General features: G+C 42.1%; 1 protein-coding gene across 2 annotated transcripts; it reads left to right on the forward strand.

Annotated features, from left to right (window-relative positions):
* The first annotated feature begins 418 nt into the window (after nucleotides 1–418).
* On the forward strand, nucleotides 419–24634 carry HDHD5 (haloacid dehalogenase like hydrolase domain containing 5). Of its 2 annotated transcripts, none has more exons than XM_034403811.3 (8): nucleotides 419–515; nucleotides 13742–13948; nucleotides 17086–17198; nucleotides 18956–19049; nucleotides 19726–19759; nucleotides 19988–20162; nucleotides 23305–23493; nucleotides 23962–24634. In XM_034403811.3, exons 1-8 carry the CDS (start codon nucleotides 471–473, stop codon nucleotides 24317–24319), a joined length of 1215 nt encoding a protein of 404 aa, XP_034259702.1. In that variant the 5' UTR covers nucleotides 419–470; the 3' UTR covers nucleotides 24320–24634. The 2 variants fall into 2 exon arrangements, with proteins under 2 accessions (XP_034259702.1, XP_034259701.2); XM_034403810.3 differs by lacking the exon at nucleotides 419–515 and adding an exon at nucleotides 10135–10569.
* Nucleotides 24635–26500: the final 1866 nt, after the last annotated feature.

Genomic DNA, 26500 nt, shown 5'->3' on the forward strand with positions numbered 1-26500 from the left:
GCATTTCTAAAAGCTGCCTCCTCAGTTTCTGCTTGGGGGCAGGGAGATTGGGGCTGTTTCTGAATAGTCTGGGTCAATCTTTTTTAATGGGCACAAAATATCTGCTGGGGCTATTAAGAAAGACTGAGTTTGCTTCCTGCCTCTAAAAAAACATGTTTCTTCATTTCTCATTTAGGGAAATCTAATATTCTGCCTTTTTTTAAAATATTCCTCAAAATATTTCATTCTTCTAGGAGGGGTAGGCACTGACTTTCTACATTTCAATCTGAAAATTTAATGTGTCAGAATCAGAATACATTTTTGATGAGGCATCCCTGAAAACAACAATCCAGTATGCATCATAGTGATAACTGTGATGTGCAGTGATTATTACACGTATAATCCGCCTTTCAAAACATTGTTCATTACAACCAATCATAGTCTAGTATGCAAATAAGCTAGATAGGTCAGGAAAAAGGAACAACTATTTCATGTCTCAAGGTAGCATGGAAGAGAAAACTGAATTAGATCAAAAGGTAAGTTGGAATCATAGTTTCGCTATAAGTAAGGGAAGGACTTGGAATTGTAGGCAAAAAATGGCTGAAAATTAGAATGAGTCAATTAGATAAACCATAGTAAGATACTTTTCAGGATGCTTTTTAGATCTTATCAGCTTTTAGTCCCAACCTCCGTGCTGTTCTATGCCCCCCAATTTCCTTCAACTGCAACTGATGAAAATTGCAGATACAATAATTTCGTATTTTGATGGATGTTACAAAAGTCTTACATTATGGTCTAATAGTTCATAATCAATATATGCTCATGTTCCTTAGGACAAGAAATATTGATTATTAGTACTGCCAGATTTTTTCAAAACTTTATCTTGGATAAGGGAAAAACCATTTTGTTAAGAAAACCATTGGCTGATCTAATCTGCCAAACTAAACCTCCAACCTGCTAGCAGAATGTAAGCTTCCTGATTTATAGGTCCCCAGAATCATGTATATCTATGAGGATCCTCCAGTTTGTTATTGTGGATATTGACATCTTCTGCTGATTTACACCACAGTTGGTAAAAATGAGATCCCAGAACAGTTTGCTATTCCTGGAACGGCAAAGGTTGTTCAAAAACTGCCTTCAAGTTGTAGTCTTCAAATTGAGAGAAGATAAACAGTTGTACAGGTAATCCTCAATTTACGTCCATTATGTTCAGCAACTGTTCGAAGTTACAGAGATGCTGAACGAAGGGACTCATGATCAGTCCTCAAAGTTTTGGGCGTTGCAGTGCCTTCATGATCAAAATTTGGGCCCTTGGCAGCCCACCCTCACAATGGTGAGGCACTTCAACTCTCCCTACCCACTTATTTTCCCTGCCCCCTTGCACTCCATGGCTCCTGTTAACCTAGCTTACTTTCGTAGTCTTCTTGCTTCATTGCTGACCGAACATGCTGGCCTGGCCTTTGAGAGGCCGTTGCTGGCTGCATGAGTCTTTTTTCCTCAGGTGCACAGTGGTTTCCTTGTGAGACCTGAAGAAATGGCCTCACGTGGCCAGCAATTGTTTCACCAACAGCCAAGTTGGGCCAGTCTTAGCAGCAGTGGGAGCAAGGACACAGCAAAGGTCAGTTGGGGTGGTGGCGTGTAAAGCAGTAGGGATCTCAAAAGTGAGGGGGGCTGGGGTGATTGGGGCTTCCTGTAATGTCAGCTTCACATGGCACTCCTGGGGGTTCGTTTCCAGGGCGGCTGGAGCTTCCTGGGGTGGCTGCTTGCTTTGTGTTGCTGGTCTAGGGCTGGGCTTCGCTCTGTGAAGGGCTTTGATGGGGCAGAGCTTTCTGCTGTGATGCAGCTCAAGGGTTTGTTGGAGCCCTACAACAGCAACATGCAAGAAGTCCAAACAACAACGTGGCAAATAAATCCACAGACACAAGGTTCTGGGGCTGCTTGTCACCCCACAAGGCAGGATACAATGTGGCCAAAAGGCAGAGATGGAGGAGAGATAGGGTGGGTGGGTGGGTGAGAGTTGGAGAGGAGGCAGTCCCTTACCCTGAGGCTTGGGCTTGTGAGGAACCAAGTCTGAAATGACTTAGAATGGGGTCGGTACTTGTTTAATGACCCACAGTTGTTAGTTAATGATAGCAACGGGGAGTGGCACTGTTGGTAAGTAATGCAGTCACATGATATCACTTTACAACTGTCTTGTTAGCGACAAATTCTGGCCCCAGTTGTGGTCGTAAGTCAAGGATTACCTGTACACCAGGGGTGGGTACTACTTACCTTTACTACCAGTTCGCAACGGGATCGCACGCATGATCCCATTGACGACATCCGGGGCGATGGGCAGGGCTTTCCGCCAGTTTTACTACCAGTTCTTGCGAACCGGTCCGAACCGGGGGCAACCCACCACTGCTGTATACCTGAAGAGAGAAACGTCACAAACACTAAGAGTGGCCCCCAATCTGAAAAATAAAATATGAATCCCACTTTGCCTATATGTTCTTATAGATAGCAACAAAAACAAATAGCTACTCTTTCATTCTGCTTTATTGGGGAATCTACTCTGTAGATGTAAAAATAACAATTGTTTGAAATTACCTCCTGGCCCAGTGTGCCCTTTAGATTTTGGTACCGATATTTTGTGTTCTCTCCTAATCTTGTCTCCTCAAGATGCTTTAGTTTCGCACTTTCTTGCTCTTCCTGCCTCTTCAAGATGCTTTATTCCTAATTTTAGAGCCCAGCAGGGGGAATGGTTATATTGTCACAGGCCCTGCAGTGTTTAGCCAACCATATTGTGTTAACCCACTCTACCGCGAGAGTAGAGATCGCTTGACTGCATATCTCCTTGACTATGTTTTCAAAATTGATACCTTGCCTCACAGGGGCAGCTTATTTTGATAATAAATAAATGCAGTCTCCTTTCCCCAGTATTATAAGTAGGCTCTTCTGGGGCCTGATTTCAGGGTGAATATGATTTGTGTGAGCTCCTTCAAATGAAATCCTTCTGTAGGGAATGATGTCCCTTTGCTGAATGGCTCTGACCTCCATTACTAAGGAAATTGAACTCTATACTAGCATGTGAAGAAATGGGAATGAAATTGGTCTGACCCTGAAAGTACAAAAGGGTTTATTTATTCCCTGGAACATCAAAGAAATCCTTCCAGAATGATATTCTGAGATAACCCAAGGAGTGTTACCTCATGCCCTTTTCATTTTTAAAAAATATTGATATGATCCATAGACAGTAAATGCTTGAGGTACTATGTGCTGAACAGACTGGTTTTATAGGAAGGAAATATGCACCTGGAACTCTTATCTCAAAAATTAATTCATTAGATTTGTATAGTTTGAAGGCCTGGAATTATGGAAATATTGATAAAAGATTTCCTTTCCTGCTACTGCATTTAAACATTTGGCAAAAAAAGAAGGGGGAATTGGAAAACACATGGAATAAAAAACAGTAAATAGAAAAATCCATGTCATTAAAAAAATAGAATACTGAAAAAGAATCCTAAATTTATTCTGTAAACTATTGTTTCTCAAACTTGGCAATTTTAACAGAATTCTGAGAATTAAAGTCCACACACTGCTGTAGACTTTTCTTCATTTATAACATTAAAACTGGCAGTGCTTCTGATAGGAAATTATTTTATGGAGTTTCTATAACTTTATAAACACCATTCAGTTAAACATTTTAATTCAATATGTGTGTCAGGCCCAGTTACACACTTACAACTACCTTGGATTTAAAAGGCGCAATTATAGTGCATATGCTAAATACCATTAATTTCAGCAGTGTTTCTTATGCCACACACACAGAGTGAAGCCTGCTGAATTCAGAAGGATTTTTATCTGGGTGCAGAATGCTTCAAAGCATTTTATTCACTTAAGATGTTCAAAAGGCTTAACTTTGGATAAATTCTTACAGCAACTAAAATGTGCTAACTTCTTTGGAGCACCTCCTTTGGAAGTAACATACAACATTTATTGTAAAAATGAATATATAACTTTAATTTAAAATTAACAAAGTGATTTTCTGATTAAGTTGTATGTTTGCTAGTAGCATTTCCATTTTTCAGAGAAATATCATTAGTTTTCAATATCAGTTGTTCCTATTCAGTATTCACTATTTTGTCTTTTAAGTCTATACACATGTTCCTAGGAGCTGACACCAAGTTAATGACACAATCAATTTACTGTAGTACTTTACATGAAGGAGCAAAGGTTTATTCATGAGACTGGTCCTTACTAGCTTCTAAAAACACTTGGCCAACAGCAGAGTGCTAATTTATATTGTACTGCACTTTGGTATCAATAAGTTCATGTTTATGGCACAAAAGTGACCTCTTCTGGATGACCAGAAGAACTTTGGGACTGAATATTTAAATGATTGCACTTTCTTAAGATTGGTATCCCACATTCAATTTACAACCATTTAACCACTGCTCAAAGTTACAGGGGCACCATTCTTGTACTTAGAGGACTGTCATAGCATCCACATGGTCATGTCACCCAAATTCAGGCACTTGGCAGGTGTTTAATAGGTGCAGCATCCTTGGTCATGTGATTATGCCATTGACAATCTTCCCAGCCAACATCCCACAAGCAAAGTCTTTGTGAGTGGGGGAAGCTGGATTTGCTTAAAGACTGCATGATTTACTTAACTATGGCAAAAGAAAGTCATATAATCAGGTGCAACTCTTTAAAAAAAAAAACCTGTCTTAGCAATGGAAATTCTGTTCCCAATTGTGGTAATAAATCAAGCATTACCTGTATATAGTAATCAAAACAATAGTTTCTCCTGAATTAATACAGTAGGATTAACAAGAACAGAAAAAAACACCACATCCATACCAAGAATTATAATCTAGGAATTATGATCCTAAGAAGTATTTAGACTTGCTGACACTTCAGAATGATTAGGTTTGAATAACCAGCGATATTCCTGCAACATAGTGTAGATCCAAATGAATCTGATACTTGGCACCTGTTCAACACAATTCTCCATCACCTTCTGAGTTCTTCAAGTGAACTTCTGATGGCCACTTTTTGGGTCCAAATTAATACGTGGATACCAGAGGTGGATTTCAGCAGGTTCTGACCAGTTCTGGAGAACCGGTAGTGGAACTTTTGAGTAGTTCGAAGAACCGGTAATAAAAATTCTGACTGGCCCCGCCCCCATCTATTCTCTGCCTCCCAAATCCCAGCTGATTGGGAGGAAATGGGGATTTTGCAGTAACCTTCCCCTGGATTGGGGAGGGAATGGAGATTTTATAGTATCCTTCCCCTGGAGTGGGGTGGGAATGGAGATTTTACAGTATCCTTTTCCTGCCACACCCACCAAGCCACGCCCACCAAGCCATGCCATGCCCACCAAGCCACACACACAAAACCAGTAGTAAAAATTTTTGAAACCCACCACTGGTGGATACTTGCAATTTTCTTTTTCTTGTTCCGGACATTTACTGGTTTATTCAATTTACATGGCTGCCGCTGCCCCCAAGTTACAGATGGGACCCTCTAGGTACCTAAAACTGGATTAAAACTGACAATTTAAAAAAGTCCTCAAAACAACATTTTAAAAAAAATATAAGACATTTGAAGTTAATCTCAATCAATCCCATTTATATACGCCAGAGCAAGCTTTTTCAACCTTTTAAGCTCAGAGGAACCTTCAAAATATTTTTTCAGGTCTTGGGGAAGCCCTGCTCAAACTCCAGCTCAAATCTAGGACAGAAGTTACAAAATTATTTCATTTCGTTATGTTCTCCTGTATATATGTATTAACAGTTAAATTAAAAGAATAAAACATATTCTTTTCTCTTGACTCCTTCCCCTACCCCTCACCTGCTTTGTGGATTGATTCTGCTTCTGGCAAGCTCTGGGTCTCTGGCATCCACCTCAAGGCAAAACAGCCCCCTGGGCTCCTGCACCTGCAGAAAGACAGGTGTGCACCTGTTGCTGTTAGTGCCCAGCCAAACCTCCTGTGCCCACCCCTGCTGAGATGGAGCTCCTTCCCCTCACCACTGCATTTGCAGAAAGGTGGGAGAGCCCCAATATGAAGTTCCTGGCAGCATCTCACACTAGTCTGTGCTGTCTCACCATCCGGGGTTCCTCTCTCCTTCTCTTTTAGCATCGTGGCCTTCTTATCCCCCTTTTAGAAGCCAGACACATGCACACACAGTGTTAAATACAATAGAATATAATTCTTTATTGGCCAAGTGTGATTGGACACACAAGGAATTTGTCTTGGTGCATATGCTCTTGGAGTACATAAAAGAAAAGATACATTCGTCAAGAATCATAAGGTACAACACTTAATGATAGTCATAGGGAAACAGTCAATATAAATCGTAAAGATACCAGCAACAAGGTTACAGTCATACAGTCATAAGTGGGAGGAGATGGGTGATAGGAATGATGAGATTAATAGTAATGCAGATTTAGTAACTAATTTGACAGTGTTGAGGGAATTATTTGTTTAGCAGAGTGATGGCGTTCGGGAAAAAACTGTTCTTGTGTCTAGTTGTCTTGGTGTGCAGTGCTCTATAGCGTCGTTTTGAGGGTAGGAGTTGAAACAGTTTATGTCCAGGATGTGAGGGGTCTGTAAATATTTTCACAGCCCTCTTTTTAACTTGTGCAGTATACAATATAGGACTCGAGGACTTGTTTCAAACAGCTGAGCGGCAAGAGAGCAGAGAAAAATGTAAAGACAGAAAAATTACTTGCAGATAAGAGTTTAGCTGAGCAAAGGTGAATTTCAAGTCAAGCTGTCCAAGGTCAAGCTGAAGATTTACGATGCCAAGTCAAGGGAGAGATAAAGTCTTCATTAATTAACATGCCAGGGTCATACATAACTGGATTTCAGGCAACAGTCACAAAACGTAAAGGCAGGTGCTTAAGTTGCTTGCCGTAAGGGAAAACTGTTTCTGAGAGGCTTAAATGTCTTCCCTGCCTGACATGCACAGCTGTTGCCAATCTTCCCTTAAGCTTTGCTGCTTAGTTCAATATCTTGCTTTTTACTTGTGAGTTGCACACTTCAGCGGAATGCAGAGATCCCAGGAGGAATTGCCAGGAAATTGGGGGGAGGGAAGGGGGCGCAAGTGAGTGACTGAAGCAGCCTGCAGCTGACTCAAAGGGTATGTTATCCTCACTCCTTTGCTCTTGCTTTGCTCAATAGAATAGAATAGAATAGAATTCTTTATTGGCCAAGTGTGATTGGCCACACAAGGAATTTGTCTTTGGTGCATACGCTCTCAGTGTACATAAAAGACAAGATACATTCGTCAAGAATCATAAAGTACAACACTTAATGATAGTCATAGGGTACAAATAAGCGATCAAATCATATTAGGAAACAGTCAATATAAATCGTAAGGATACCAGCAACAAGGTTACAGTCAAGCGAACCAACCTAGTGTTGGAGATTGGAGGGGTTTTGTTCAGCGTCTCCCCCCCCTTTTTTTTAATGCAGGTAGTCCTCAATTGAACCCCACATTTCTGTTGCTAAATTAGACATTTGTTTAAATGAGTTTCTCCCTTTTACAATCTTTCTTGCTACAGTTAAGTGAATCACTGCAGTTAAGTTAGTATCACAGTTGTGAATCTGGCTTCCCCATTGACTTTGCTTGTCAGGCCACACAAGGTGATCATTGTAACCATAAATATGAATCAATTGCCAAACGTCTGGATTTTGATCACATCACTTTTTTCAGTGCCATTGTAACTTCCAACAGTCACTAAATGAACTCTTGTAAGTTGAGGACTACGTGTAAAGCATGATCTTTCATGGAACGCTTAGTGACCTCTCGTGGAACCCCAGTCGTGAAATCCAGTTTTAAATTCAATTTAATTTCCACATAGATTAAATAAATTTATTCTTAAATTCATATGCCTGACAGAGCCACTGTCTTTTAATTACTATAACAGGAAAAGCTCTGGGCTGTCCTTATCTGGATATGTCCAATAAAAGTCTAGAAAATTAACTATAACCAGAATAATAAGCAGGTACAGGGTTGATTGAATTTGGATTCCTGCACCAAAGAAGAAGGCTGGATTCAAGAGCCCAACAGCTCTTCCAGTTCTGTAATTCTTTGTTATAATTTTTATGAGATGCCTTGTAAATCTAGGGAAGGGTAGATGTTAACTTTCTTAAATAAATAAAAGCTTCCCAATGGGACAATATGAAATAATAATATACATACTTTTTAAATAAGTCATTGCTTCAGATATAGGAAATATCTGTCCTGGTGCCTGGAAGCTGTGCGGATCTGGATGGGGAGGAACAGGCTCAGACTCAACCCTTCCAAGACTGAGTGGCTGGTATAGAGTCCCGGTATAGTCAGCTGGCGCCATCGCTGACTATTGGGGGTGAGATCTTGGCCCCCTCAGAGAGGTCTCGCAACTTGGGTGTTCTCCTGGATGCACGGCTGCCTTTGGAAGAGCATATGACGGCCGTGGCCAGGGGAGCTTTTTATCAGGTTCGCCTGATACGCCAGTTGCGTCCCTTTCTGGACCGGGATGCCCTGCGCACGGTCACTCATGCCCTCGTCCCGTCCCGTCTGGACTACTGCAATGCTCGCTACATGGGGCTCCCCTTGAAGAGCACTCGGAGGTTCCAACTGGTCCAGAATGTGGCCGCATGGGTGATTATGGGGACGACTTGTCGCATCCATGTGACACCTCTCCTGCGTGAGCTGCACTGGCTCCCAGTGGTCTTCCGGGTGCGATTCAAGGTGTTGGTTACCACCTTCAAAGCGCTCCATGGCTTAGGACCGAGGTATTTATGAGACCGCCTTCTGCCATCGACAGCCTACCACCGGCCAACTCACTCCCACACAGAGGAGCTCCTCAGGGTGCCGTCGGCCAAACAATGTCGACTGGCGACACCCAGGGGGAGAGCCTTCTCTGTGGGGGGACCAGCCCTCTGGAATGAGCTGCCCCTAGATGTACATATGATCCCTGACCTGTGCGCCTTTCGTCGCACCCTGAAGACCCTTTTATTTCAACAAGCCGAGCTGGCCTAACATGAATATGAATTTTAAATGGGTGTATGTTAGTTTTAACTTGTGGGCCAAATTTTTGTATATCCGATTTTAATGGTTTTTTTTAAATTTTGTAAATTATGTGTTTTAATATGGCTGTAAACAGCCCTGACTCCTTCGGGAGAAGGGCGGTATAGAAATCTAATAAAAGTCAAAGTCAAAGATATCAACGCTACCCAGATAAATATGTTAAAGGGAAGTGAGCAATTTTTCATACAGTATTATTTTACCAAAAATATACATATTTTATTGAACATTTATTTTCTAGTTACGGTCTTTTGAAATTCAAAAAATCCCAACCAGTAAGTGCCACTTTTTTCTGCCCAAATAATTCATATTTTGAATTTTAATTTGGAGGGGAGAAGCGGGTATTATATCATTGTATGCTTCCCGGCTAACGGTTTAGTGTGTGAAACCTAGATCCTAAATCTTCCTTTAGTCTGAATCACGATCAGATTTCAGAAACTGGATAACTTATATTGCCGCCAGCCTTAAAAACAAACGAACCAAAACACCTCTACGTAAATAACTAATTATAGCCGGAGCTTTTCCGGAAGGGCTTTGCATTCTGGGAGATGTAGTTTGGGGTTAGCCAATCAGGAACGCGTAGCGTTAAAGGACGTTAGAACTACAAGCTCCAAAATGCTATGCTGGCTGGAGAATTCTGGGAATTGAAGTCCACAAGTCTTAAAGCGGCCAAGTTTGAAGACCTCTGGTCTACAGGGTATATACTCAGGGATAATCCCATCTGCAGGCAATACTTGTATACTGAAGTCATGAGACAAGGGCTTTTTATTTATTTAGTTACGTCTATAGCAGAGGTCTTCAAACTTCGCAGCTTTAAGACTTGTGGACTTCAACTCCCAGAATTCTCCAGCCAGCTATGCTGGCTATGCTATGCTCTGCTGTGCTGGCTGGAGAATTCTGGGAGTTGAAGTCCACAAGTCTTAAAGCTGCCAAGTTTGGAGACCTCTGGACTCTAAACCCATCTAAAAAGTTTGCACAAGTTTGTCAAACTCTGTTTTTTTTTGTTTGTTTTTTTTAAAAAATCCACTGGGTTTTGAACCCGGTGATTCAGACCCAAGCCTTGGATTAGAGGGGGGGGCTCCTTTTGGGGGGTGGATCCTGAGATCCACCCAGCGATCGGGATTGGATCGATCTCAGATTCTGCGAAACCCCTTTCTAAGGGATCCTGCCTGGGCGGGTTTCCAAAAGAGCCGCTTCGGGGTGAGCCCTCGTCCACCCTCGTTCCCCTCCCTCGGCCCGCGAGCAGCGGAACCTGGGAATTGTAGTTCCTGGCTCTTCCCTGCGATCCATGTGATCTGGGGCCGGGATTGCCCCCGACCCACCAACCCACCCCCGGGCTCCCCCTCGGGCAGGGCAAGGAAGCGAGGCGGGCGGGCGGATGGCTTTGCGCTGCTGCTGGCGCCCTGTGAGCAGAGCCGCGCTGGGAAAGGCGCTGCGAGCCGGAGCAGCGGAGCAAAGCAAGGCCGGGTCCGGCCGCTTGTCCAGCCTTAGCCGCGGCTTTGCAACCGCAGCCTCCGGGCTCCATCAGGTGAGCGCGGAGCCTCCCGGGCGTCCTCCCGAGCGCTGGTGCCTTATTTTTTTTTTTATGGCCGGTGACCTTTCCAAGGAGAGCCAGCCGAGGGGGTGGGAGAAAAGGCGCAAGGTCTTCCCCACTTTTTGGCCTTTCGGGCTTCTTCGCCGCCGCCGCCGTGCAAAAGCGCTCGCCTTCCCAGCTGGCGGGGGGATTCCCTGGCCAGGATTGTAAAGGGGGGGGGATTCCCTTCTGAAACTCAGGCTCTATTTATTGTTTGATAGATTGACCTCCAAATGCTATTCGCCATTGCACTCGCACGCCCAACGTTGGAAAGGGGATAGATAGAATGAAGCCGGTCCCCGGTTACTGGTAGTCCTCGATTTATAGTTCGTAGAGGGACCGTTTAAAGTTACAACAAGAGCCTTGGTGGAGCAGCGGACTAAAGCGCTCTTAAGTAGCACTTAGCTGCCAGCTGCCTGCAATTACTGCGAGTTTAAATCTCACCAGGCTCAAGGTTGACTCAGGTTTCCATCCTTTCGTGGTAGATAAAATGAGGACCCGGATTGTGGGGGCAATAACTGACTTTGTATAAAAAAATAGAACACCGCTTGCCCCCCCCCCCGAAAGCCCTACTAAGCAGGTATATACAAAAGTATGAAGGCTATTGCTTAGCGCATTGTAAGCCACCCTGAGTCTCCGGAAAAGGGCGGCATATAAATCGAACTAATAAATAAATAAATAAATAAACTTATTGCCTGGTGAGATTTGAACTTGCAGTAATTGCAGGCAGCTGGTGTTACTTAACAGTGCTTTAGTCTGCTGCGCCACCAAGGCTCTTATAAAGTTGACTTTGTATAAAAAAGAATACCGCTTGGGGGGGCGAAAGCCCTACTAAGCAGGTATATATAAAAAGTATGAAGGCTATTGCTTAACGCATTGTAAGCCGCCCTGAGTCTCCGGAGAAGGGCGGCATATAAATCGAACAAATAAATAAATCAACATCACTGGGGGAAAGAAAAAAAATCCGACCTGTGACCGTTTTTCACTCTTTGCAACCCTTTACAAGCAGGGATTCCCAAACCTAAGTCCGTAGACTGACATCGGTCCGCGACAGGCCAGCAACCAACCGGTCCACACAAACCAGGGTGGCCCCATCGGCGGGATGCAGGTGGCGTGCAAAACCCACGGAACTTGGTCCCTGGTGCCCAAAAGTGGGATGGGGGGGGAGCTTTAGAGCAATCTCCATGCTCATGTGATCCACATTCAGGCGCTTGGCGACGGACTCGTATTTTTGACGGTTTGCAGTGTCCCGAGGTCATGTCATCCCCTTTTGCGACCTTTTGACAAGCCAAGTCTTTGGGGAAACCAGATATGCTTAAGAACTGTGTTACTAATTTAACAAGTGCATTGATTTGCATAACAACCTGGGGCGAGAAAAGTCGTAAAAATGAGGCAAAACTCGCTTAACAAATGTCTCACTTAGCAACAGAAATTTGGGGCTCAGTTGCAGTCGTAAGTCGAGGACTACCTGTATTAAATGGGTTGGCAAGACAGGTGGAAAGAAATAGTTAACCCTGGGTACCTGTGGGTTTCTTATTGAGTCTGCATTGTAATAGCGCATCCAGCTGGTCTTAAGAGTGTCCTGAGCAGTTGAAGGTGATTCTGATGCCAGGATTCCTTGTTTAGCTGTGACTGTGATTCTCAGCTGTAATAGTTTGAAGGTTACTGGAAGATCATCTTGTAAAGTGCTGTCAGATATGTTCCCCCGATCTGTATTTCAAGAGTCAACAGCCCATGTTCTTTGGCCTTCCTGTGGCCCTTGGGTCCTCTGCTCACCCCCCTCCCCACCAGGTTATCTGGTTATGGAGGCTGTTCTTCCCTATTGACAGGAGCTGAGAAGCCCTAAGCTGAAGAAATATTGCTAGGAAGAGAAATAAAAACTATAATTTTTATTCTCATGCCCACACTCCTTTCTGAAGTTACTCTACAGATTTCTGGAATTACTACACAGATATCTCCAAGCGACTTTATTACAAAGTCTCTTACCTAAAGGTAAAGGTTCCCCGCACACATATGTGCTAGTTGTTCCCGACTCTAGGGGGCGGTGCTCATCTCCGTTTCAAAGCCGAAGAGCCAGCACTGTCCGAAGATGTCTCCGTGGTCATGTGGCCGGCATGACTAAATGCCAAAGGCGCAAGGAATGCTGTTACCTTTCCACGAAAAGTGGTCCCTATTTTTCTACTTGCATTTTTTACGTGCTTTCGAACTCCTAGATTGGCAGAAGCTGGGACAAGTAACTGGACCTCACCCCGTTACGCGGCCCAAGGGATTCGAACTGCTGAGGTGCCGACCTTTTGATCGATAAGCTCAGCATCTTAGCCACTGAGCAACTGCATCCCTTACCTACTGATATGTAATACTTTGTGGTCCCAAACCATATTGTGAGCGTGAATGGGCCTGAGTTTCTAGAATAACCCAGAATGATGGGCCTGGGTTTTTGGAATAATTTACTGGAGCTTAACATATGTATTCTTGACTTTAAAAAAAAAAAAAAATCAAGAACAGCTCACTTCTTTGGAGACCTTGTGAAATGAATTGGTTCCTTAAGAAGCTACTGTTTTAATAATCAGGGATACTTTCTACATCAGCTTTTTATTGACTGCACATGAATTTTTAGTGTTAACTTTTAAGCAGCATTCTTGATCGCTTCCTTGAACGTATGATAGAGAACGGTTGAAATGTATTAATTAAATGCATTAAATAAATGATTAGAAATGTTTAACTTGCCCTTGTTTATCTTTTCTTGGAAACGTAGTCTTGATAAAGCTCTTAAGGCAACTCATTCTCACTACCAAGGAGTCTTGGTAGTACAGTGGTCTAAAAAGCACCCTGTTATTAAGACCAGCTGCCTGCAATTACTGCAGGTTCGAATCTCGCCAGGCTCAAGGTTGACTCAGCCTTCCATCCTTTCTAAGGTAGGTAAATTGAGGACCCAGTTGTGGGGGCAATAAGCTGACTTTGTATAAATATACAAAAAGGATGAAGGCTATTGCTTAGCACATTGTAAGCCGCCCTGAGTCTCCGGAGAAGGGCGGCATATAAATCAAATTAAAAAAAAACAAACTGTTGTTCTTCAAACTAACATTGCACCTAATCCCAATTCCCTTTGAAATTTTGTCCACTGCAGCTGACATCTCCTTCATTTGGATTCCTCTTTGATATTGATGGAGTGCTTTTACGGGGCCGGTTAGTCATTCCCGCTGCAAAGAAGGCATTCCAGAAACTGACAAATGTGAATGGCCACTTTCGTGTGCCTGTTGCATTTGTAACCAATGCCGGGAATTGTTCTCGGGATAGCAAGGCTGAGGAACTGACGGAAGCCCTTGGATTTAAGGTATCGAGATGACCTATGTTATATCAAGTCAATGGCTGACTACAAGAGTAGAGTTCTGAAGTACTAAGAAGATCATTCTCTTAAAGTCTTTGTGCAGGATTTTTGTAAGGAAAAAGAAACCTATAGTATCTGATTGTAAACTTAGAGCAAGAACGGATCAACTTGCATTGCATCAATTTATTTCGGACTGCAGGTTTTTTATTCCCTTGTAATTGGCCACTGGTATCTCAAGTTGGTAAGACTTGATCCCAAACTCATGGGCTCAACTAACAGAAACTCACTCTAGAATTGGTTTAGTACAACTAATGCTGCATATATTAGTTTGATCTAGTGCTTAAGGTACCAGGCTAGAAATTGAGATCATGAGTTCTAATTCCGCTAATTCAGCTGGTGGGGTGACCTTGGGCCAGTCACTCTCTTTCTCAGCCCAACCCACTTCTGGGTTGCTATTATAGGGAAAATAGGAGGAGGAAGGTATGTTGGATATGTTTGCCGCCTTGAGTTATTTGTAAAAGTAATAAAGGTGGGATATAAATAAATAAACAAGCAAATAAATAAATAAATTATAGTCCATTTGTTGGATATTATTCCTATTTATTTGTCATTCGTTTATTTTATTTATTTGTATCCCTACATTATTATTTTTAGAATAATAGACTCAAGACGGCGAAGATACCTAATACGCCTCCCTCTTCCTATTTTCCCCACAGCAACAACTCTGTGAGGTGGGTTGAGATGAGAGAGAGAGAGAGAGAGAGAATGACTGGTTCAAAGTCATCAAGATGGCTTTCAGGCCCCAGGTGGGACTTGAACTCACAGTCCCCTGGTTTCTAGCCTGGTGCCTTAACCACTAGACCAAACCGGCTCTTTCTTATTTCCAAGCTGATGCATTAATAGTACAGGTAGTTCTCAACTTACAACCGTTCGTTTAGTGACTGAAGTTTCAATGGCTGAAAAAAGTGACTTAGGACCATTTTTCACACTTATGACCGTTGTAGCATCTCCATGGTCATATGATCAAAATTCAAAAGCTTGCCAACTGGCTCCTATTTATAACATTGAAATGTCCTGGGGTCATCTGATTACTTTTTATGGCCGCCTGACAAGAAAAGTCAATGGAGAAGCTAGATTCACTTAACAATGTTACTAACTTAACAACCTCAGTGATTCACTTAACAACTGTGGCAAGAAAGGTCATAAAATAGGACGAAACTCACTTAACCTCTCTTGCTTACCGGTAGCAGTGAAAATTTTGGGCTTAATCGAAGACTACCTGTAGGTACATTTTTTTCCTATTTCTGGAGAGATTAAAATTTAAAAGGAATAAAAATATGATGTTCCTGTCAGGGCATTTCTTCCAGGTGAAATGTAGCTATGCAAGTTCATAAAGAGATCCATATTGGGATTGTAATGTGTATTTGGGCTTCTCCTTCCATCACTAAAATCTTCATCAAAAATTGGGCTGTCTGCAGTCTGCCCTGTTTGGATGTTGAGCTGAAGCTCTAACATAATATTTCCATGAAACTTCATTTTGTGCTGGATCTGATAATGATTCAGTTCTGAAAAATAATCCCATTAACCTGAATTTTGAAGCCTAGAAAAAAATAAATAAAGTATGTGTGTGCCAGGAAAAAAGGGAAGAATATAGTTAATCAAGTCTATGCATGTTTTCTGTTCCTATTTATTATTATTTTTCATTTCGATGGGCCAAGAGTTCTCCAAGGAGATTATTAAGCCAGATACATAGTTTCATGCATACATGAAAGATAATAAAACCTTAAAATTCCCCCATAAGTTACACAACAAAAAGAGCCATCATGCTGACATAATAACAGGTACATCACCCCAAAATTGCCCCACTTCTCAGATTGCTGGAAGAAGAGGAATAATTTATTCCAGTAGTAAACAAATAATGGTGTAAGCACCAGGTTAGCTTTTGAGGAAGAATATTTGAAAAGTCAGGAACAGAAACACTTTCTTTCTTGTAACTAAGAAGGAACATACATATAGGGAAAGACCTATGATGGTGATGCAAATGTCTACATACAGGAAGAAAAGTTCCTTGAGATAATCTGGCTCCAAATTGTTCAAGACTTTAAACGGCAGCATCAACACTTTGCATTGGCTTGGGGGGGAAAAAAGCACCCAATAAAGCTGATGAAATAGTGACATTGCATGATCATATTAGCCAGCCGAATTTGGATAAGCATAAATTTCTGAGCGATCTTTAAAGGAAATTCTATGGTCAATGTGTTATACTAAGTCCGTGATGATGAACCTATGGCATCCGTGCCAGAGGTGGCATGCAAAGCCCTCTCTGTGGGCATGCGTGCTGTTGCCAGCTGCTCTTCCGGGTTTTGTTGCGCACATACGCACTGGCCAGCTGCTGTCTTCCAGGCAGGGGTGAAATCCAGCAGGTTCTGACAGGTTCTAGAGAACCGGTAGTGGAAATTTTGAGCAGTTCAGAGAACCGGTAGTGGAAATTCTGAGTAGTTTGGAGAACCAGCAAATACCACTTCTGGCTGGCCCCAGAGTGTGGTGGGAATGGAGATTTTGCAATATCCTTCCCCTACCACGCCCACCAAGCCACACCACGCCCACCAAGCCACGCCCACAGAACCGGTAGTAAAAAAAGTTGGATTTCATTACTGCTTCCAGGGTCTGGCGCACACATGCGTGCCCAGGGTGCATGCGTGCAACGGAATCTGGAAGGGAACAGCAGGCTGGGGCGCATGCACGCTGGACCACCTGGCCGGCACACATGCACGCTGGAACCCAGAAGAGCAGGGTTAACCATCACTGTGCTAAGTCAACCAAAAGATAACCGCAACATGTATATCTAGACCTGTCTAGGTGCAGCTAGTAACTAGAATATCATCCATATAAAAACATTCCTATTTATGTATCCATTTATTTAAACAAATGTATAAGGATGCCCAGTTCTATAATTGGGTTGGTTATCTGTCCGTCAGTGAAAATGTTGGATCTAGGAATCTCTCAGTTTTGAAGCTGGCTTTTTCAGTCCATTTTAGAATGAGATAGAAATAATCTGGGCATTAACCAGGCAAATTATTTATGATGGCAGTCTTTGGTTAAAAAGTTGGTTAGCTATCATGTCCTTTGTCTTTCTTTTTCAGGTATCTCCTGAATGGGTAATCCTTTCCCATAGCCCACTGCAACTTTTCCACCAGCTCCATGACAAGTGTGTGCTCGTGTGTGGACAAGGTCCTGTGGAACAAAATGCCAGGGAGTATCCTTTTCGGTTTCCAAAATTTTTCTGTTCCTTTACCTCCCGCTTCCTTAGTTGTATGTTGAGAAGCAGTGTTACATAATGTATTTTTTGCTGCATGTATTTGTTCAGTTTCTATCCTGTTTTCCTGTTTTGGAGAGTTCAGAATAGCAGACATGGAAATTTCCCCTTAATGTTCTCCACACAAAAACAAGTAAATTGGGGGTGATACAGTGAGAGGCCCAAATCACACAATTAACCCCATGGAGGAATAGCAACTTAAACCTAGATCTCGCTGGTTCCGGGCCAATACTGTAGCCCCTGTGCTACTTTGAAATGTTGGATATAGTGAGAAGAAGAGGCTGAAATCCCGTCTGAAGTCCCATCTCGCTCAATAAGACTCAAATACTCTTGTGGCCTCATCCGTTGTGTGGACATGAGGAAGAAATAAGATAATAGTGTGATGGTTTGAGGAACATAGTTTTGCATAAATTGATTGGTTGATTGATTATGTGCCATCAAATCTTTGCCAACTCTTAGTGACAATATAGATTTTCTCCATGATCATCTGTCCTTGGCTTGTCTTTCAGATCTTGCACTCTTTACCCACTGTAACTTTGGGTAGCCATTTTGTTTTTAGTCATCTTTTCTTTCCTTTCTACATTCTCAGTATTGGGAGTCTTTTTCAGAACACTGGGTCTTATCTAAGGTGGATTATTATATCTCCTCTGTCCCTAATAATGGGACAATTTTCACCGAATTGGTGATTGTTGATGGTAATTGATTAATCTATGCATCACTTCTATATAATCATGAGGGAATCATTATTGAAATACACATCAATCCCAAAACAATCCTGAAAGAAATGGTCATGTATTTCTCCTTCCAAATGGGCTGTTAGGTTTCAAAATAGGACATGGTCGGCTTGTAAATTGAAAAATGGTGCACAGTTTGCATCAGCTGAAAAGTCTTGTCAGTTGAAATTTACAATAAATGGCAACCCAGCAAGAATAATCGTACGAGGTAAACAAAGTTGGGTTGTGGGACTTTGGTTACCATTTAATGCATTTTAAATGAACTCTGGAATGAAAGGATTTCAGTAGCAATGACTGCAAAGCAGTGGTGGAATTCAAATTTTTTTTACTACTGGTTCTGTGGGCGTGGCTTGGTGGGCATGGTGTGGCTTGGTGGGCGTGGCTTGGGCATGGCAGGGGAAGGATACTGCAAAATCTCCATTCCCACCCCACTCCTGGGGAAAGGATATTGCAAAATCTCCATTCCCACCCCACTCGGGGGCCAGCCAGAGGTAGTATTTGCCGGCTCTCCGAACTACTCAAAATTTCTGCTACCGGTTCTCCAGAACCTGTCAGAACCTGCTGAATAGCACCCCTGGTTCAAAGATACTGAATTAAAACTTATGACCATTTTTATCACGGTTGCTATATGAATCACATGGTTCTTAAGCAAATCTGGCTTCCTTAAATGACTTTGCTTGTCAGAAGCCAGCTGGGAAGGTCACAAATTACAACCACTTGACCACAAGATGCTGTAACCATTGTATATGTGAGTTGGTTGCCAAGTACCTGAATTGCAATGATAAGACTGCATGGATGGTGCAATGATTGTAATTTTGAGAATGGGTCATAACAAGTCACTTTTTTTGAGGCTGTCTTAACTTCAAGCTGTTGTTAAACAAGTGATTGTAAGTCAAGGACTACCTTTATTTCTGATCATTTTTCTTTGGGGGAGAAGTGCTATTCCTTGACCATCTGAAATAGCTTGGGATTTCAGCATATTCTCACCATTGAAGACATCAGGAAAGCATTTCCTTTGTTGGATATGGTTGATCAGAAGCGGCGGCCTAAAGAACTGGCACGTATTAACCTGGGCATAGAAAGAAGTGTGATGTAGGGGCGAAATATAGATAAACTTTATGTCCCTATAAAATCTACAACGTAATAATATGTGTAAGGTAGTTTCAACTATCTTATTTCCACATGGACAAATGCATTCTGCTGTGAAAATTTTATTACTGTATACCTAATTTGAAGCAGTGCTGATAGAAGAACAGTATCTGCCTTTAAAAAGTGCTGTTCTCAACTTAGATAAAGTTAGGTTTTGCAGATAACAAGCACCCCTATTTATCCATATTCTATCAAGTTGGGACAGCCTGTTGACCTCACTCAGAAATTAATTGGTTGGTTTGATCCCAGCCTATAGATATTATAAATTATAGAAGAAGCCCATATGAAGCCAATTAATGCCATTCCTTTGTATCTATGATATAAGAAAAGCTCTTAATGACATCAGGGTTAAGGTTCTGGAACAATGAAGTCTCAGCTATCTTCACTGTGTCATTTCTCTTAGAAAGGAAGTCTTTTGTTCAGAAAAATGAAATATTTGGGATGGAATTTCTGGGAGAGAAATACGATCCAGCTGGACCTCTCTTGCTTTATGGACTTAATACTATTTGTTCCTAAATTTGATTATTTTCTCTGGCAATACCTTGACTCATTTGCTTAAAATTTATTTCTTTTTTTTTTTATAGCCTCCTCCAACCACTGACTTTCCCACCATAGAAGGTAACTATTATTGGGCACCTTTGCGGTTTTAAGGATACAGTTTAAGGATACAGTTTGCTCTTCTTAGGTCAGGCTTAATTTATGGTCTTGATCAGGCTAAAAATAGCACTTGAAATTTTTTTTAAAAAAAGTTGTGGACAATCTAATGAATAACATTGTAAAAGTTTTAGAAAGTGTGCTATGCAGGCATGCCTTGTTTAAAAGTTGTCTGGCTTTCTCCAACTTTAGGAATAATTCTGTTGGGGGAGCCAGTAAGGTGGGAAACCTGTCTTCAGTTGATTATTGATATACTCCTGAGTAATGGGAATCCAGGAGTAGAGTTTGCTTCTGCGCCATATCCACATATACCTATCGTTGCTTGCAACATGGACCTCTTATGGATGGCAGAAGCCAAGATGCCAAGGTGAGCAAAATAACTGGTGGGGATGTATCTCTCAATGACATTTTTTAATCACTTTCTCCCACCCATCCAAATATAATTAGCATTCTTGATAAATCTCTTGCAGAATAGGCCTTTCCCAATTAGCTTGCATGAGTTAGAAGCTGACTGTTATCCATTAGACAAGTTGTAATTTGGCATTATTTTAGGAAGGGAGCTTTTTTTTTGTCCTTTATTTTTAATATATCTCAGTCAAATAGACCTGCTAGTGCCATTCTATGGTGGAAGCACCAGCCCTGGGCCTGGTGGCTCAGCAGACTGATAGCATTGTGATTAACACCAGCTGTCTGCAATTACTGTAAGTTCGAATCTCACCAGGCTCAAGGTTGACTCAGCCTTCCATCCTTTCTAAGGTAGGTAAATTGAGAACCCAATTTGTGGAGGCAATAAGCTGACTTTGTATAAATATACAAAAGTATGAAGGCTATTGTTTAATGCATTGTAAGCTGCCCTGAGTCTCCGGAGAAGGGCGGCATATAAATCAAATAAAAAAAAAAATAGTGGAAACCACTGAAATCGGGTGAAATTCAGCAAGTTCTGACAGGTTCTGGAGAACCGGTAGCGGAAATTTTGAGTAGTTCTGAGAACCTGTAAATACCACCTCTAGCTGGCCCCAGAGTGGGGTGGGAATGGAGATTTTGCAATATCCTTCCCCTGCCATGCCCACCAAGCCACGTCCACAGAACCGGTAGGGAAATATTTTGAATTTTACCCCTGAGATGTCTCCATTCACTTTTGACTGAGCAGCATTAGCAATTTTATATGATTAATAAGTGTTGAAGATTGCCGAGAGAGCCAGAGAAACTAACATAATGGTATTTCCTAAGCTCCTCCTATTATATCCAGTCTTGAAACATGACTGATGGCCATCAATTCTCTAAGCATCTCGCTTAAGAAAATAATACTTGCAGCAATGTAGTTGGCAAGAACTTTAAGAGTTGAGGGAAAAACCTAGCCTAGACTCTTGGGATCTTTGATCTTCCAGTTTCTCTTATTTGTTTGCTGCAATTTGTGGCTTGCTTGAAGTTAATCCAGGAGCTACAACTAGTACAGAATATGGCTGCCTAATTTTGAACTGGGGCTATATATAATTATGGGCCTGAAAGCACTATAATCTTAGCACCTATGAACTGGCAGGCTCAACTTAAGGGGTTGATGTTTGTTTATAAAGTCATTATAGTTTAGGATTCTAGTATTGAAAATATCACTTTCCTTTATATCGTTCAACTTGTCGGATTCCGAAAGATTTTCTGTATAGAGAATTAGTGCAGGAAAAGCGCCTCAGAGGGAGACCACAGCTGCGATATAAGGATATCTGCAAGAGGGACCTAAAGGCCCTGGGAATGGACATTAACAACTGGGAAAACTTGACTTTCGATCGTTCAGCTTGGAGGATAAAAGACGCAGCATGGCCTTCTCCAATTCGAAGAGACACTTGTTCGGCAGGCTGAGGCAAAGAGGCAGTCCCGGAACCAGCGAAATCTGGGGGCTGGGCAGGGGACAGAATGTATCTGCCCTCAGTGTGGAAGGGATTGCCACTCTCGAATTGGCCTTTTTAGTCACACTAGACGCTGTTTTAGGACCTCTTTCCAGAGCACGATACCATAGTCTCTTGAGACTGAAGGTTGCCAATGATAGCCAATGATGATGTGTAGTCAGATTGCTCGGTGGGCCTTGCTTATGGACATAACCAATAATGGCTCACAGTGTGGTAGCCAGGAGTTGGAATTTTGGAGTAATAGCCCCATTATGATGCCTTTATGTCCAGGCATTTATGAATTAACAAATTGTTGGAAACTTTCTCCTTCCTCTGGAGAAATCCAGGTATTTTTTTCTATCTATTAGGGGAGAGTTCTGAGAGAACATTTTTGTTGTAGTCTAATGGTAACAGAGCAAACCGCTAACAAGGGAGCGGCAGCAAATATTGAATTTTGCAAGAGCAAATATCACTGTCAGGTGAACATCCTGGTGTATGTCACTTGATAAGTAAAAATAAAAACACCCTGAAGCTTGCCAGCAGCATCTAAGCCATCTTCTAGGCCAGGCGTATCAAACTCTATTTCACTGAGGGCCGCATCAGGGTTGTGTGTTGACGATGGGAAGTGGAGGCGTGGCCAGGGGGCATGGCCAGCTCGACATCACTTGTGTCGCGACGACCTCCTGCAGCTCTCTACCAGCGAAAATGGAGCTCGGGGTACAGCCCCCCTCACTCTGTTTTCAGTCACGACGGCCTCCTGCAGCCTCTGCGAGCGAAAGCAGAGCTCACACGGGTGGAGTGGGGCGCACGGAGCCTCCCCGAGCTCTGTTTTCACTAGTAGAGGCACTGCAGGCCAATCCTTCGCTGCTTCCAGGGTGGCCCCACAGGCCAGATCTAAACACCCCGTGGGGCATATCCAGCCCGCAGGCCTTGAGTTTGACACCCCTGTTCTAGGAAGTGTGATGGAAGTAGTTTGCTGTGGCATTTTTTAGTTCTTTTTAGCCAATAGTTCTGGGATTCTTAGGTGATTCTCCCTGGAAGTACTAATTAGGCCTGATCCTGCCTCCACTCCAGTTGCTGTGGCCAGTGCTTGGACATTGCAATATGGTATATTTAATCCAGAATACATATAAGGCAGTGGTGAAATGTAAAATTTGTTACTACCGGTTGTGTGGGCGTGGCTTGGTGGGGTGGTAGTAACGTGACTGGGTCAGACCAACTTTTTTTTTTTTTTTTTACTTTTAAAGCATTTTTTCTACAACCTCTTCAATCGAAAAAAATGCTTTTAAAAGCCTCTGATGATCAGGCAACTCAGCTGGGATCGTCAGAGGCTTTTAAAAGCATTTTTTTTTCTACAACCTGTAGAAAAAATGCTTTTAAAATTTAAAAAAATTTAAAAAAACAGCCTCTGATGATCGCGCGGCTCAGCTGGGCATGGGGGGGGGCACAGGGATTTTTGCTACCGGTTCTCCGAGCCACCACCGCCATCACGCTACCGAATCAGGCGATCCGGTCTGAACCAGGAGCATTTCACCCCTGATATAAGGCAAACTGTTGTACTCCAGTCAGTCAATCAGCATCTATGTTGACTTCCTTTCTACCTGCTCCACTGTCTTTTCCATTGGCAAGGTTTGGCCATGGCACCTTTCTTGTCTGCTTGGAGAACATCTACAAGAAAATGACTGGGAAAGAACTGAAGTACGAGGCCTTGTTAGGCAAGCCCAGCACTGTTACTTACCGCTATGCTGAACACGTCCTTAAGCAGCAGATGGAGAGTTGTGGCTGGTCATCCCCTCTTCACCAACTCTATGCTATTGGGTAAGCAGTCCTCCTGTTTTAGCTTGGAAAGAGGAAGGTTTTGCCATAGTGCAAAGACCAGTGAGACATATTGTGTTGCTCACTGTTGGTTTGGGTTGAGAAAACTATATACATCCAGCCACTGTGTAAACCATGGTTTGTGGCTAAGCACAAGGCACAACCTGTCAGGGTGAGAACCTGGTCTCTGTTCCTGCTGCTGATCTTGAACAGCGTATCTGTTTATAAGCAGTAAAGTGCATGGTTAGGGTATGGAAAATTGTCTCAGGTGGAGACAAGTCTACTAATGAGGTTTTTCCCGTTGTAAATGTGTTATTGGCTCTTATTGGAATTGGGGAGTTCTGGTCACAACACAACTGGAAGATAATATGTTGGAGAAGAATGATTTAATGGTTGGTCAAAATCATATATTAACTACTATTTGTCCCGTCCCCACCCTACTGTGTTCTTATATCTTAACTCTACTTATAGGGATAATCCAATGGCTGATATTTATGGTGCCAACCTCTACCACCGCTACCTCCAGAGTCAGGCTGAAGTCAATGTAACTGCTATGGCAGCCGAGAGGGAGAAACATCTGGAGACCCAGAGAGACTGCAGTATCTCAATCAGCTCTGCAAAGAACTGCCACTCTATACTAGTTTGCACCGGGGTCTACAACCCTCATGGAGGCATCCCTACTGGCCCTGAGGACATCCTGAAGATTCTATCCCACGGGCATCGTGATTTCCATTTTGATCCATCCTTGGTGGAAGCTTCTTACGTTGTTCATGATGTGAATGATGCTGTGGAACTTGTATTTCAAAAAGAGAATTGGAAACAAGAATGACCAATCTATTGCCAACAGCATCTGATGTGGGGATGCAAGAAAACGTGGTCTTTTCTTGTTTAACACGTGCCCAAATGAAAGAAAATTCTCCAATCCCCCCCCCCTTTTTTTGGTAGGGATGGTACTAAACAATTTTTCAAAACCCTGAAATTGTCAACCATGTAGTTTAAAATTAATCCCCTTTGCTAATGTTGACTTGGCCAGAGAGGTATAAGGACTTCTTAATTGAATGGATCACTTGGGGATCCCATAGGATTGCACACATCTGTGAGATTTCTTTTTGCCTGAAATACAATCAGCCATTGAATAATCTCACTTTGTGACTTTGTTTCATCCGTTTTATTATTGGGATGGGGAATCCTGTCTAAATACTGTAATCCAGTATCATGAGTGCTGCTACAGGAAGTCCTTGGATTACAACAGTGATTGAGACTGGAATTCCATTGCTAAACATTGCTAAACATATGATCCCAGCTGCTGTTCTTAAGTGAGGACCACATGGGTTGTTTAGTGAGGAAGTCACATGATTGCGACTTCTGACTTCCTGCCAGTTCCCCCATTGATTTTTCCTGTGGGAAGCCATCAGGGAAGGTTTATAAATCGCAATCACATGACCGCAGGACTCTGTTGGTCAGAACCCTGAGGACCTGTCATATGTCCCCCTGATTCAGTGCCACTGCAAGTTTGAACAGTTGTTGATCAGCGGTCATAACCTGATAACCGCCTGTACACTTTTTGGGTTTGCCTTTTTTCCACACAGTTTAATATGACTGCCATATTAAATGTGCATCGTAAGTTCATTTATAATAAATGGGCTGCTTGGAAGCTATGGAACCTCTTGTCCCGGTCAGAATGCTACTTTATGCCATACAAATTAGAGGATCATAATAGGTAGGTACCATAGTAATTAATTCAGACTTTCTTCATCACTACCTCATTTTACTAGTCTTTAAATATTTATCTCTACTTGCCATAAGGGGACTAAGCCCTCCAAATTGCACTTTTGAAGGTCTTACACGTGTGCTCTTACAGACCTATCATTTCTTACAAAAGGTAAGGTACAAAAATGTGAGAAGTGCATCTTTTATTTTAAAAAAAATAAAATTTATTTAAATAAGTTGGAAAGGAAATTTATCCAGGATCATCTTTTTAAGAGTAGTTTACCTTTTTAAAGAGTATTTTCTATGGACAGATTATTCTATATATAATGACTGCATATAAAACTAATAAAATTGTATGTATATGTACAAAAGTTTATATACATATAATAATAATAATAATAATAATAATAATAATAATAATAATAATAATAATAATAATTTTATTTCTATACCGCTCTTCTCCCAAAGGACTCAGGGCGGTGTACAGCCTATTTAAAAACACAAGACAAAACAACGATTAAAAATTTAAAATGATTAAATAGATTTGGCTCAATTTAAAACCCCAGAAATTTAAAATACCCCAATTTAAAATTATTATGTTGATAGCCCGGCCTGGCGGAACAACAGGGTCTTCAGTGCGCAGCAAAACACCCGGAGGTCGGAGATCTTACGTATTTCTGGGGGCAGTTCATTCCACAGGGCTGGGGCTCCCACAGAGAAGGCCCTCCCCCTGGGTGTCGCCAGCCGACATAACTTGGCCGATGGCACCATACCTATGACACCATATATATACATATATATGTATATACCCCCAATATTAAAAAACACAAACACACACACACAATTAATGTGTATAAGACTTCAGGGTTTTTTTGAATAATGAATGCAAAAGAACCTACCTTTATTATTTTTACAAAAACACTCAATATCCAACACACTTTATAATAGTTATGAGGATAATAATAGCCATGGGAGCATGTTGCTGGTGGAAGATCTGGATATTTTCAGTTTGCTTTTATCATCCTTTCTCCATATAGTGTTGATCAGAAATTGGTCATTTAGTTTAAAAAATATTCAAATTTGGGCATGTAAACCAATACTTTATTTGTAATAGAAGGAATAAGAAAATAAGAGAAAGTTACACTGCGGAATTCAAGATGACTGAACCAGTTTTTTTTTTTCCGTACTGTGCCTGGCAGTGGTGGGTTTCAAAAATTTTTACTACCGGTTCTCTCGGTGTGGCTTGGTGGGCGTGGCTTGGTGGGCATTTGGCAGGGGAAAGATACTGTAAAATCTCCAT

This window comes from Pantherophis guttatus, chromosome 7 (assembly GCF_059756535.1).
Source record: "Pantherophis guttatus breed Tessera chromosome 7, ASM5975653v1, whole genome shotgun sequence".
In the NCBI taxonomy this organism is placed as follows: Eukaryota; Metazoa; Chordata; class Lepidosauria; order Squamata; family Colubridae; genus Pantherophis; species Pantherophis guttatus.